This window comes from Salvelinus alpinus, chromosome 7 (genome assembly GCF_045679555.1).
Source record: "Salvelinus alpinus chromosome 7, SLU_Salpinus.1, whole genome shotgun sequence".
NCBI classification, from domain to species: Eukaryota; Metazoa; Chordata; class Actinopteri; order Salmoniformes; family Salmonidae; genus Salvelinus; species Salvelinus alpinus.
In genome coordinates this window covers 36,163,282-36,176,386 of record NC_092092.1, presented here as the reverse complement: position 1 = coordinate 36,176,386, position 13,105 = coordinate 36,163,282, and the positions used below count along the sequence as shown (strand labels likewise).

At 43.3% G+C, this 13,105-nt stretch overlaps 1 protein-coding gene across 5 annotated transcripts in view; it reads left to right on the top strand.

Moving 5' to 3' along the window:
• Positions 1–13,105, top strand: part of LOC139580937 (1-phosphatidylinositol 4,5-bisphosphate phosphodiesterase epsilon-1-like) — an 85,652-nt gene that overhangs the window by 49,019 nt on the left and 23,528 nt on the right. For all 5 annotated transcript variants that reach the window (XM_071410107.1, XM_071410108.1, XM_071410106.1 and 2 more), the window contains 9 exons: positions 5,251–5,356; positions 5,618–5,740; positions 6,239–6,375; positions 9,873–10,111; positions 10,311–10,372; positions 10,491–10,656; positions 10,928–11,035; positions 11,221–11,337; positions 11,517–11,675. In XM_071410107.1, coding sequence (XP_071266208.1) covers positions 5,251–5,356; positions 5,618–5,740; positions 6,239–6,375; positions 9,873–10,111; positions 10,311–10,372; positions 10,491–10,656; positions 10,928–11,035; positions 11,221–11,337; positions 11,517–11,675 — 1,217 coding nt within the window. The remainder of the gene's footprint in view (positions 1–5,250; positions 5,357–5,617; positions 5,741–6,238; positions 6,376–9,872; positions 10,112–10,310; positions 10,373–10,490; positions 10,657–10,927; positions 11,036–11,220; positions 11,338–11,516; positions 11,676–13,105) is intronic.

Below are 13,105 nucleotides of genomic sequence, written 5' to 3'. Positions count from 1 at the left end.
TGCATAGAATTCTATGTCGGGCAGAAATGAGCGTTTGAATCAGGATAGTTTCCCCTCACGACCTCTACAAGGCAGAATGTTGAATAAAATTATTTTTTAACATACTTTACCGGTTGGCCCTTTTGGTGGTAGTAATGTGAGACAATATATCTACAGGAAAGTATCGTTACATTAACGCTGGAAATGCATTCAGATTTCTATCACCTTAAGCAAATTTTTTATTTATACCTAAAATTCCAAATCAAATAGCTAAATGATCCTTGGTATGACCATCTTAAAACAATTCCATATATCAGTTTAGTAGAACCCACACCCGTGCTGCTCTGATCTGGGCAATAACTGTAATTTGCTAATGTTGTTCTTTGCAGCACTTGACCATATAACTGGGCAGCAGTCTAGGAGTAATAAAACTAGGGCCTGTAGAACGTGTTTGGTGGATTGAGATGTAAAGAAAGCACAGCAGGCTTTGTCAAGTACCGACCTTTCCCCATCTTAGCAACCGTTGAATCAATATGTTTTGACCATGTCAGTTTACAATCTAGGTTTACATCAAGCAGTTTAGTCGCAACTTGCTCAATTGCCACATTCATCACTAGATTTAGATTAGGTTTATTACACCATATCTCACAATTATTCAGAGACATGCAACTGTCCTCCCATGCACTCCCCTATATATTTATTTGGACAGTGAAACTAAAATGTTTAATTTGGCTTTATACTCCAGCATTCTTTGTGGCGATGGTAAAGAATGTATGTCACCTTTTATTTGAGGGTATTTTCATACATATCTGTTTTACCTAGGGCTGTGACAGTCATGGATTTTGGATGATGCTAATTGGCTAGCCAGATGTCCACGGTCTCCGTAATAACGGTTTGAATAGTAAAAAATATATCCACTACTAGTCAAAAGTTTGGACACACCTACTCATTCCAGGGTTTGTTTTTATTTTTGATATTTTCTACATTGTAGAATAATAGTGAAGACATCAAAACTATGAAATAACACAATCATGTAGTAACCAAAAAAAGTGTTAAACAAATCAAAATAGATTTGAGATTCTTCAAAGTAGCCACCCTTTGCCTTGATGACAGCTTTGCACACTCTTGGCATTCTCTCAACTAGCTTCATGTGGTAGTCACCTGGAATGCATTTCAATCAACAGGTGAACCTTGTTTAAAGTTAATTTGTGGAATTTATTTCCTTAATGTGTTTTAGCCAATCAGTTGTGTTGTGACAAGGTAGGGGGGTATATAAAAGATAGCCCTATTTGGTATAAGTCCATATGGCAAGAACCACTCAAATAACAAAGAGAAACGACAGTCCATCATTACTTTAAGACATGAAGGTCAGTCAATCTGGAAAATCTCAAGAACTTTCTTCAAGTGCAGTCGCAAAAACTATCAAGTACGATGATGAAACTCTCTCATGAGGACCGCCACAGGAAAGGAAAACCCAGAGTTACATCTGCTGCAAAGGATAAATTCATTAGTTAGCAGTCTCAGAAATTGCAGCCCAAATAAATGCTTCAGAGTTCAAGTAACAGACACATCTCAACAGTTCAGAGGGGACTGCGTGAAACAGGCCTTCTAGGTCGAATTGCTGCAAAGAAACCACTACCAAAGGACACCAATAAGAAGAAGAGACTTGCTTGGGCCAAGAAACACGAGCAATGGACATTAGACCAGTGGAAATCTGTCCTTTAGTCTGACGAATCCAAATGTAAGATTTTTGGTTCCAACCGCCGTGTCTTTGTGAGACGCAGTGTAGGTGAACGGATGATCTCCGCATGTGTGGTTCCCACCGTGAAGCATAGAGGAGTTGTGGGGGTGCTTTGCTTATGACACTGTCTGTTATTTAGAATTCAAGGCACACTTAACCTGTATTCTGCAGCGATATGCCATCCCATCTGGTTTGCACTTAGTTGGACTATCATTTGTTATTCAACAGGACAATGACCCAACACACCTCCAGGCTGTGTAGGGGCTATTTGACCAAGAAGGAGAGTGATGGAGTGCTGCATCAGATGACCTGGCCTCCACAATCACCCGACCTCAACCCAATTGAGGTGGTTTGGGATGAGTTGGACTGCAAAGTAAAGGAAAAGCAGCCAACAAGTGCTCAGCATATGTGGGAACTCCTTCAAGACTGTTGGAAAGCCTTCCTCATTATACTTAAATACATTTTAAATTAAAAAATTAACTAGGCAAGTCAGTTAAGAATATATTCTTATTTACAATGACGACCTAGGAACAGTGGGTTAAATGTCGCCAGGTGTACGGCGACAGAGGCAGAACAACAGATTTTAACCTTGTCAGCTCGGCGATTCGATCTGGCAACCTTTTTTAAATTTGTTATTTATTTTACCACTTTTTTTTCTCCCCAATTGGTAGTAGTTAGTCTTGTCTCATCGCTGCAACTCCCGTACGGACTCGGGAGAGGCGAAGGTCGAGAGCCATGCATCCTCCGAAACAGAACCCAACCATTGTGCTTCTTGGCACAATGCACATCCAACCCGGAAGCCAGCCGCACCAATGTGTCGGAGGAAACACCGTACACCTGGCGACCTGGTCAGCGTGCACTGCGCCCGGCCCGCCACAGGAGTCGCTACTGCGTGATCAGACAAGGATATCCCTGCTGCCCAAACCCTCCCTAACCCGGACGACGCTGGGCCAATTGTGCACCGCCCCATGGGCCTCCCAGTCGCGGCCGGCTGCGACAGAGCCTGGCCTCGAACCCAGAATCTCTGGTGGCACGATCTGGCAACCTTTCGGTTACTGGCCCAACGCTCTAACCACTAGGCTACCTGCCACTCAGGAAGTTGGTTGAGAGAATGCCAAGAGTGTGCAAAGCTGTCATCAAGGCGAAGGATAGGTACTTTGAAGAATCTCAAATCTATTTTGATTCGTTTAACACTTTTTTGGTTACTACATGATTCCATATGTGTTATTTCATAGTTTTGTTGTCTTCCCTATTATTCTACAATGTACAAAATGGTAAAATAAAGAAGACCCCTTGAATGAATAGGTGTCCAAACTTTTGACTGGTACTGTATATAATCATGAATCATGAATAATGAGTGAAAGTTACAGATGCCAAAAAAAACATGTTAACCTCTCACCATTAGCATTTTTTTGTATGATTTTTGTGCTAACTTTTTTCACTCATCACTTTTCAAGATTCAGTTATGATCATCTATCATGGTAGCATCCTCATGAATGTAGAATAATTATATTCTTATTTACAATAAGTGATTCCAAAATGACACCATACATTATTTACCATGAATTTTTATTGGGCACAACATAATCCGAAACCCAACCAAAACAAACTGCAAATGCATCCAACAAGTTTGTAGAGTCAGATGGTTGATGTAGTCATTGCATGCTAGGAATATGGGACCAAATACTACACTTTTTGACTAAATGTAATACACTATAAGTGATTTTGTCCAAATACTTATGACGCCTTCAATTGGGCGGACTAGATACACAGTGCTTTATTTCCAAACGGTAAAACAGAAACAGTGCCTTCAAAAGTATTCACACCCTTTGACTTTTTCCACATTTTGTTGTGTTACAGCCTGATTTTAAAATGGAATACATTTAGATTTTTGGTCACTGGCCCACACACAATATCCTAAGTGGAATTATGTTTTTCAAATTCTTACAAATTAAGTTCAGGAGCAAAAATGTGCATAAGTTGCATGGAATCTGTGTGCAATAAGTGTTTAACATGGTTTTTGAATGACTACCCCACACATCCAATTATCTGTAAGGTCCCTTCCGTCGAGCAGTGAATTTCAAACACCGATTCAGCCACAAAGACCAGGGAGGTTTTCCAATGCCTCGCAAAGAAGGGCACCTATTGGTTGATGGGCACAAATTTAAAAAAGCAGATATTGAATATCCCTTTCAGCATGGTGAAGTTATATATTACACTTTGGGTGTATCAATACACCTAGTCACTACGAAGTTACAGGCATCCTTCCTAACTCAGTTGCCGGAGAGGAAGGAAACCGCTCAGGGATTTCACCATGAGGCCAATGGTGACTTTAAACAGTTAGAGTTGAATGGCTGTGATAGAAACACCTGAGGATGGATCAACAACATTGTAGTTACTCCACAATACTAACCTGAATGACAGAGTGAAAAGGAAGCCTGTACAGAATAAAAATATTCCCAAACATGCATCCTGTTTGCAACAAGGCACTGAAGTAATACTGCCAAAAATGTGCCAAGAAATTAACATTTTGGCCTGAATACAAAGTGTTATGTTTGGAGCAAATAGAACACATTACTGAGTGCCACTCTCTATATTTTCGAGCATAGTGGTGGCTGCATCATGTTATGGGTATGCTTGTAATCATTAAGGAGTGGAGTTTTTCAGGATAAAAGGGAAACTGAATGGAGCTAAGCACAGGAAAATGTTGTTCAGTCTGCTTTCCACCAGACACTGGGAGATGAATTCACCTTTCAGCAGGACAATAACCAAAAACACAAGGCCAAATCTTCACTAGAGTTTCTTACCAAGAAGACAGTAAGTGTTCCTGAATGTCCGAGTTACAGTTTTGACTTAATCTACTTGAAAATCTATGGGAAGACCTGAGAAATGGTTTAGCAATGATCAACAACCGGTTTGACAGAGCTTGAAGAATTTTGAAAATAATAATGGTCAATATTGCACAATCCAGGTGTTGAATGCTCTTAGATTTAACTGGAAAGACTCACAGCTGTAATTGCTGCCAAAAGTGTTTCTACAAAGTATTGACTCAGGGGTGTGCAATTGTATGTGAATTTGATTTTTGTGTTTTAATTTCTAAAAACAGGTTTTCACTTTTGTCATTTTGGGGTATTGTGTAAAGATGGGTGAGGGGGGAAAAAATCTATTTAATCCATTTTGAATTCAGTCTGTACAACAAAAATTTGGATTTAAGTCCAGGGGTATGAATACCTTCTGAAAGCACTGTATGTATGAAAATACCCTCAAATTAAAGGTGACCTTCTGTCCTGTCGCCTCCATATATAAATAATTTGATCTCCAATGCAAAATGCTGGAGTATAGAGCCAAATTAAATGTTTTAGCTTCACTGTCCAAATAAATACGTAGGAGAGTGTACCATCCTTATGTTTTATAGGGAGGGACACAAAAATGTGAATACTTACATTTCATTTCTCCTTTGGAATCCTGTAGTTCACTGTGTTTAACCATTTATACTGTGTGTGTAACTCTGTACTTTATTGATTCCATAGAGGACTGCTTCCCTGGACCCTTCCCCCCACCGAGCTGTAAGAGCCCTGGTTCCCTGGCCTCTGGTTCCTCCCCCATCCTCTCAGGCAGCACCAAGGCCCAGCAAGGGTAAGACACAAAACCTGACCCCAGGCCTGTTCATAAGGGTAAAAACTGCCTTTCTATCACTCTGGTTTATAATTCATCTGTAAACCTAGTGTCAAATACTTACATGTAAACCTACTCATACTGTGAACCTTGTACCAAATACTTTATTTAATCGTCTTTATCTACAATATAAAATCATTTTTAAATGTGTGTTTAACTTGTTTTTAAATGTGTTTTTAACTTGGAACAGTCACCAATCCCTCTCCTCTTGTCCCTGTGTAGTGCATGGAGCAGCAAGAGCTGGCACGGCCTAGGGAAGGGCTTCTTCAAGGGCTTCCAGGACCTCATGAGCTCTGACAGCACTATGAGCTTCATCGAGTTCGTCGAGCTCTTCAAGTCTTTCAGGTCTTTCATCCAACTTCCGACCTCCTCTCTTTACAGTATACAGTAACTATAGTCTATATAGGAACAGTAACTATACAAGTCCATGGTAGTGATTTAAATTCAATATGCCTCTGTTAATCATTCCCACTGGGAAGGCAGAAGGATTTCTCAAAGGATAAGAGCACAATTATGTGCTGTGTATATCGTCCCCACACTATACAACACATAGGCCTGCTGTACTTTAATAATACATACAGGATATAGAAATTGCATTCCATTCAGACATTCAGAAGAAGCTTTGACAAATCCAACCAATCTTTCCGAAGGTTGTTTTGTAAAAGACACACAGGGTTCTTCTGCGGTTTCTCTCAGTTGAAAACAGACTAAGGCCTCACACGAAACATGTAATAATTACAAAACCATAGCATTGTCCACTCCTATTGTCCCCCAAGAGTGGATAATAATTTCCCTCTCTTGACAATTGAATGTAAAAGCCCTTGTTCTTGTTTTGATGTGCAGCATTCGGAGCCGTAAAGACCTGAAGGAGCTGTTTGACACCTACGCCGTTCCTTGCAGTAGCTCTGGCCCAGAGTCTGCCCCGCTCTACACCACCCTGAGGATTGACGACAAGGACACGGGCCTGCAGCCTGACCTAGGTATGTCTCTCACATTGTCTTACTGTAACCCTATGTGTTTGTCTGTGACTGTGTGAGTGGTTTGCATTTGGTACTATTCAGTCATTGTTTAAAAGTTACATTTTTTTTTTTTTTAAGCAAAAATATAAGGTCAGAACGTATATACAACACCAGTCAAAAGTTTGGACACACCTACTCATTCAAGGTTTTTTCTTTATTTTTACTATTTTCTAAGTTGTAGAATGATAGTTTTGATGTCTTCACTATGAAATAACACGTATGGAATCATGTAGTAACCAAAAAAGTGTTTTTTATATATATGTGTGTGTGTGTGTATATATATATATATATATATATATATATATACTGCTCAAAAAAATAAAGGGAACACTAAAATAACACATCCTAGATCTGAATGAATGAAATATTCTTTTTAAATAGTTTTTTCTTTACATAGTTGAATGTGCTGACAACAAAATCACACTAAAATTATCAATGGAAATCAAATTTATCAACCCATGGAGGTCTGGATTTGGAGTCACACTCAAAATTAAAGTGGAAAACCACACTACAGGCTGATCCAACTTTGATGTAATGTCCTTAAAACAAGTCAAAATGAGGCTCAGTAGTGTGTGTGGCCTCCACGTGCCTGTATGACCTCCCTACAACGCCTGGGCATGCTCCTGATGAGGTGGCGGATGGTCTCCTGAGGGATTTCCTCCCAGACCTGGACTAAAGCATCCGCCAACTCCTGGACAGTCTGTGGTGCAACGTGGCGTTGGTGGATGGAGCGAGACATGATGTCCCAGATGTGCTCAATTGGATTCAGGTCTGGGGAACGGGCGGGCCAGTCCATAGCATCAATGCCTTCCTCTTGCAGGAACTGCTGACACACTCCAGCCACATGAGGTCTAGCATTGTCTTGCATTAGGAGGAACCCAGGGCCAACCGCACCAGCATATGGTCTCACAAGGGGTCTGAGGATCTCATCTCGGTACCTAATGGCAGTCAGGCTACCTCTGCCCCCCAAAGAAATGCCACCCCACACCATGACTGACCCACCGCCAAACCGGTCATGCTGGAGGATGTTGCAGGCAGCAGAACGTTCTCCACGGCGTCTCCAGACTCTGTCACATGTGCTCAGTGTGAACCTGCTTTCATCTGTGAAGAGTACAGGGCGCCAGTGACCAATTTGCCAATCTTGGTGTTCTCTGGCAAATGCCAAACGTCCTGCACGGTGTTGGGCTGTAAGCACAACCCCCACCTGTGGACGTCGGGCCCTCATACCACCCTCATGGAGTCTGTTTCTGACCGTTTGAGCAGACACATGCACATTTGTGGCCTGCTGGAGGTCATTTTGCAGGGCTCTGGCAGTGCTCCTCCTTGCACAAAGGCGGAGGTAGCGGTCCTGCTGCTGGGTTGTTGCCCTCCTACGGCCTCCTCCACGTCTCCTGATGTACTGGCCTGTCTCCTGGTAGCGTCTCCATGCTCTGGACACTACGCTGACAGACACAGCAAACCTTCTTGCCACAGCTCGCATTGATGTGCCATCCTGGATGAGCTGCACTACCTGAGCCACTTGTGTGGGTTGTAGACTCCGTCTCATGCTACCACTAGAGTGAGAGCACCGCCAGCATTCAAAAGTGACCAAAACATCAGCCAGGAAGCATAGGAACTGAGAAGTGGTCTGTGGTCACCACCTGCAGAACCACTCCTTTATTGGGTGTGTCTTGCTAATTGCCTATAATTTCCACCTGTTGTCTATTCCATTTGCACAACAGCATGTGAAATGTATTGTCAATCAGTGTTGCTTCCTAAGTGGACAGTTTGATTTCACAGAAGTGTGATTGACTTGGAGTTACATTGTGTTGTTTAAGTGTTCCCTTTATTTTTTTGAGCAGTGTATATTTCCTATGCTTGTTCAATGAACCATAACCAATTAATGAACATGCACCTGTGGACCGGTCGTTAAGACACTAACAGCTTATAGACACTAGGCAATTAAGGTCACAGTTATGAAAACTTAGGACACTAAAGAGTCCTTTCTACTGACTGAAAAACACCAAAAGAAAGATGCCTAGGGTCCCTGCTCATCTGCATGATTGTGCCTTAGGCATGCTGCAAGGAGGCATGAGGACTGCAGATGTGGCCAGGGCAATAAATTGCAATGTCCGTACTGTGAGACGCCTAAGACAGCATACAGGGAGACAGGACAAACAGCTGATCATCCTCACAGTGGCAGACCACGTGTAACAACACCTGCACAGGATCGGTACATCCGAACATCACACCTGCGGGACAGGTACAGGATGGCAACAACAACTGCCCGAGTTACACAAGGAATGCACAATCCCTCCATCAGTGCTCAGACTGTCCACAATAGGCTCATAGAGGCTGGACTGAGGTCTTGTAGGCCTGTTGTAAGGCAGGTCCTCACCAGACATCACTGGCAACAACGTCGCCTATGGGCACAAACCCACCGTTGCTGGACCAGACAGGACTGGCAAAAAGTGCTCTTCATTGACGAGTCGCGGTTTTGTCTCACCAGGGGTGATGGTTTGATTCGCGTTTATCGTCGAAGGAATGAGCGTTACACCGAGGCCTGTACTCTGGGGCGGGATCAATTTGGAGGTGGAGGGTCCGTTATGGTCTGGGGCGGTGTGTCACAGCATCATCGAACTGAGCTTGTTGTCATTGTCTGCAATCTCAACGCTGTGCGTTACAGGGACGACATCCTCCTCCCTCATGAGGTACCCTTCCTGCAGGCTCATCCTAACATGACCATCCAGCATGACAATGCCACCAGCCATACTGCTCATTCTCTGCGTGATTTCCTGCAAGACAGAAATGTCAGTGTTCTGCCATGGCCAGTGAAGAGCCCGGATCTCAATCCCATGGTGGTGCCTTGGTGGAAGAATAGGGTACAATCTCACAGCAAGAACTGGTAAATCTGGTGCTGTCCATGAGGAGGAGATGCACTGCAGTACTTAATGCAGCTGGTGGTCACACCAGATACTGACTGACTTTTGATTTTGACCTCCCTTTTGTTCAGGGACACAATATTCCATTTCTGTTCGTCACATGTCTGTGGAACTTGTTCAGTTTATGTCTCAGTTATTGAATCTTATGTTCATACAAATATTTACACATGTTAAGTTTGATGAAAATAAATGCAGTTGACAGTGAGAGGACGCTTCTTTTTTTGCTGAGTTTATAACCATATACAATTTCAGTAGCACATGTCTTGTGATAAACTGTCCCGCCTCCACAATGGATTAGTCCACTCAGACAGGCGGGAATCAGACAGGTGTCTTGTACACCATGATTTTTGGTGCTACTATTTGATTAAAGGAATCTCGGTCGATCCAACAGCCTATCGACCAGTCGATTTAATGGGGTCAGCCCTATCATAATGTTACATGCAGATTTAGATTAGTAAACAACACTAGGGAGTATTGGATGTTAATGTCTTAGTTAGGGAATGAATTCTAAAGATGTAGTTTTCCTGTCCTCCACAGACTTGCTGACCCGTAATGGATCGGACCTGGGCCTCTTCATCCGACCACGCCAGCAGACGTCGGAAAACCAGAAGCAGATCTCGGACGCCATTGCTGCAGCCAGCATCGTGACCAATGGGACGGGCGTGGAGAACGCCTCTCTAGGGGTGCTTGGGCTGGCCGTCCCACAGCTCAACGACTTCCTGGTGAACTGCCAGCGAAAACACCTGACCTACGACGAGATCCAAAGCATCATCCAGGTAGGTCTCATGGCTGGTCCACCAGGCCGAAATTGGATGTGTCTTACGGTCTGAAATCATCTGACATAATTTGATTTTGGAATGTAATGTCCCTTTAACTTGGGACATACTGTACAGAACACAGACGTGATGCAAGTAAGACTTGGAGTATTATATTCCTGTGATGTATTGTTCAATTGTTTTCCTTTGTCTCCCTCAGACATTTGAGCCTTGTGTAAGCGTACGTCAGATGGGTTGGATGTCCTTTGAAGGTTTTGCCAGGTACCTTAACTAACGTCATTTTTAATGGGAAATTAACTCAAGAAATTTGTCAAAGGAATTTAGAAATTACGTTCATGACCAGTTTAATTAGTGACCTTTTTCCTCAAATCCTCCCCAGGTTTCTGACAGACAAGGAGAACTTTGCGTCTATGAACGAGGAGTCTCAGGTGAACGCGGAGGAGCTCCACTACCCAATGTCTTACTACTACATAGAGTCCTCTCACAACACGTACCTCACTGGACACCAGCTCAAAGGAGAGTCCTCCGTGGAGCTTTACAGCCAGGTGAGATCACCACTATCACCCTTTTAGATAACTGACGCAAGCAAACATATTTTCTCCCGGAAATGTACCTTTTCTAGTTTATTTGTGTAGGGGATTTCTAAGCATCGGATCAGTTTGACATCCTCAGTTTGGTTTGCCATAAGCAGGGCTAGGAGTTTTTCCAGACTGTGACCTGACCAGGAAAAACTCTAGGCTCCTACTGTACTATAAGATGAATTATGTTTTGGTGTCTTGTCTTATTATGATGGGATGTGGTTGTTGTGTTGTCTAGGTCCTGCTGCAGGGCTGCAGGAGTGTGGAGCTGGACTGTTGGGATGGAGACGACGGATCACCCATTATTTACCACGGATACACCCTGACCACCAAGATCCCCTTTAAGGTTAATCTATAACCCTGCACAACCCTGTCACACTGCCGCTATTGACCTTATGTCACAGTTTGGCCAAGATACAGTACAATGACGGCATACCTCTTTTATAGCTTGAGTAATACTGCTTATATGCTGGAATTATTGAATAAATAGGACTGTAGTTATGCCTCATACTGTAACCCATTTCCTTCTAGGAAGTGGTGGAGGCGATCAATCGCACTGCTTTTGTCAACTCAGACATGCCGGTCATCCTGTCCATTGAGAACCACTGCTCTCTGCCCCAGCAACGCAAAATGGCTGAAATCTTCAAGGTACCTCCTTCTGGCTCCAATGGACATGATCAGTACGGATTCTAGCTGAACCTCGTTACTTCATTCCTTCCTCCTTTGGAGACCACTCTGATAGTGCTTTGATGAAACACCTTTGATTTTAACGTGTCTGTGAGGATTCCTTTGGTCAGCCCACTTGATCTGTTTATTTGTGTTTGAAGGCGGTGTTCGGAGTCAAGCTGGTGAGCAAATTCCTGTTTGAAAGTGATTTCTCTGATGACCCGCTGCTCCCCTCCCCACTGCAACTGAAGGGAAAGATTCTCCTCAAGAACAAGAAGCTGACGGCACACCAGGCTCCTGTTGACATTCTCAAACAGAAGGTGAGACTGTAGGATCGGCCCTAACGTATGTGCGCTTTGTCACCTCTGGGTCTGCATGGACAATGGCCCAGGAAAACAAGGAAAATACTCGAGGCAGCCTGCTCTTCCCCAGTCAAGAGTCCATTATATATATATCTCACACAGTATCCAGCAGACTGACTATTGAAATGAGTGTTAGTAACCAGGTGTCCACCTTTTTAATGCGAGTAAAGTAAGTTGGATAAAAAATGTCACAACAGGGCTGATGGAAACAGCAAATGTGTTAGAAAACGTTCCAAATGCCGACAAAACAAAATACGATCTTTTGAGTCTAAAATTAATTGTGTGAGAAATGAAGGTGGAAATGCCTTTATGCGCAAATATTGATATTGTAACCATCTTATCGAATGTAAACTTGGAGTCACGCGATGATATTTTGTGTGATCCTCCCACTACGACTCGGAAAGCGTGCAGTTTATTTGACTACAGATAAGCTGTGATGAACTTCACTGTGCACTTTCACCACCCTGTGATGAGCTTGATGCTCCTTTCTATTAAATATCAAGGGTCCTATTCCGGTGACATTATCGATGCTTGGCTGCCGTTTGACAAATAAAAAATATTGCTCTTTTGTCCATAATAATCTAATGTAAGCTAAACCCGCACTATATCTGTGAATGGTTGGCTACAGCGCACGTTCTATGGGCACATAGAAAATGCTATACAACATTTTTATTGACAAACCCGTCAGTAGAGGGGGCCTCCCAAGCGGTGTAAGGCAGTGCTAGAGGCGTTACTACAGATCCGGGTTCATTCCCGGGCTGTGCCACATCCGGGTGTCCCATAGGACGGTGCACAATTGGCCCAGCGTCGTCCGGTTAGCGGAGGGTTTAGCCGGGGGGGGTTATACTTGGTTCATCGTGCTCTAGTGACTCCTTGTGGCGGGCCGGGTGTCTGCAGGATGACCCCTGTCGCCATTTGAACAGTGTTTCCTCCGACACATTGGCGCGGCTGGCTTCCGGGTTAAGCTGGGGGGTGTTTAAGGAGCGCGGTTAGGCGGGCCACCTTCGCCTCTCCCAAGCCCGTTGGGGAGTTGCAGCGATGAGACCAAAGCGAAAAGGGGGGGGGGAAAAACATTTTATGTGCACTACGTCATCACGCACATACTTTTATCCGCAATAATTAAATTGGAAGGAAACATTTTCTAATTTTTGAATATTCGTATGCAAAACCTGGTGGGGGTTATGGAATTATGGGCAAGCATAAGCTAAGGACAACGAACACAATTGCGTTTTATCAATGGCAATTTGAATGCAGATAAATACCGTGACGAGATCCTGAGGCCCTTTTCTTTTAAGGTATCTGTGACCAACAAATGCATATCTGTATTCCCAGTCATGTGAAATCCATAGATAAGGGACTAATGCATTTATTTAAGTTGACTGATTTCC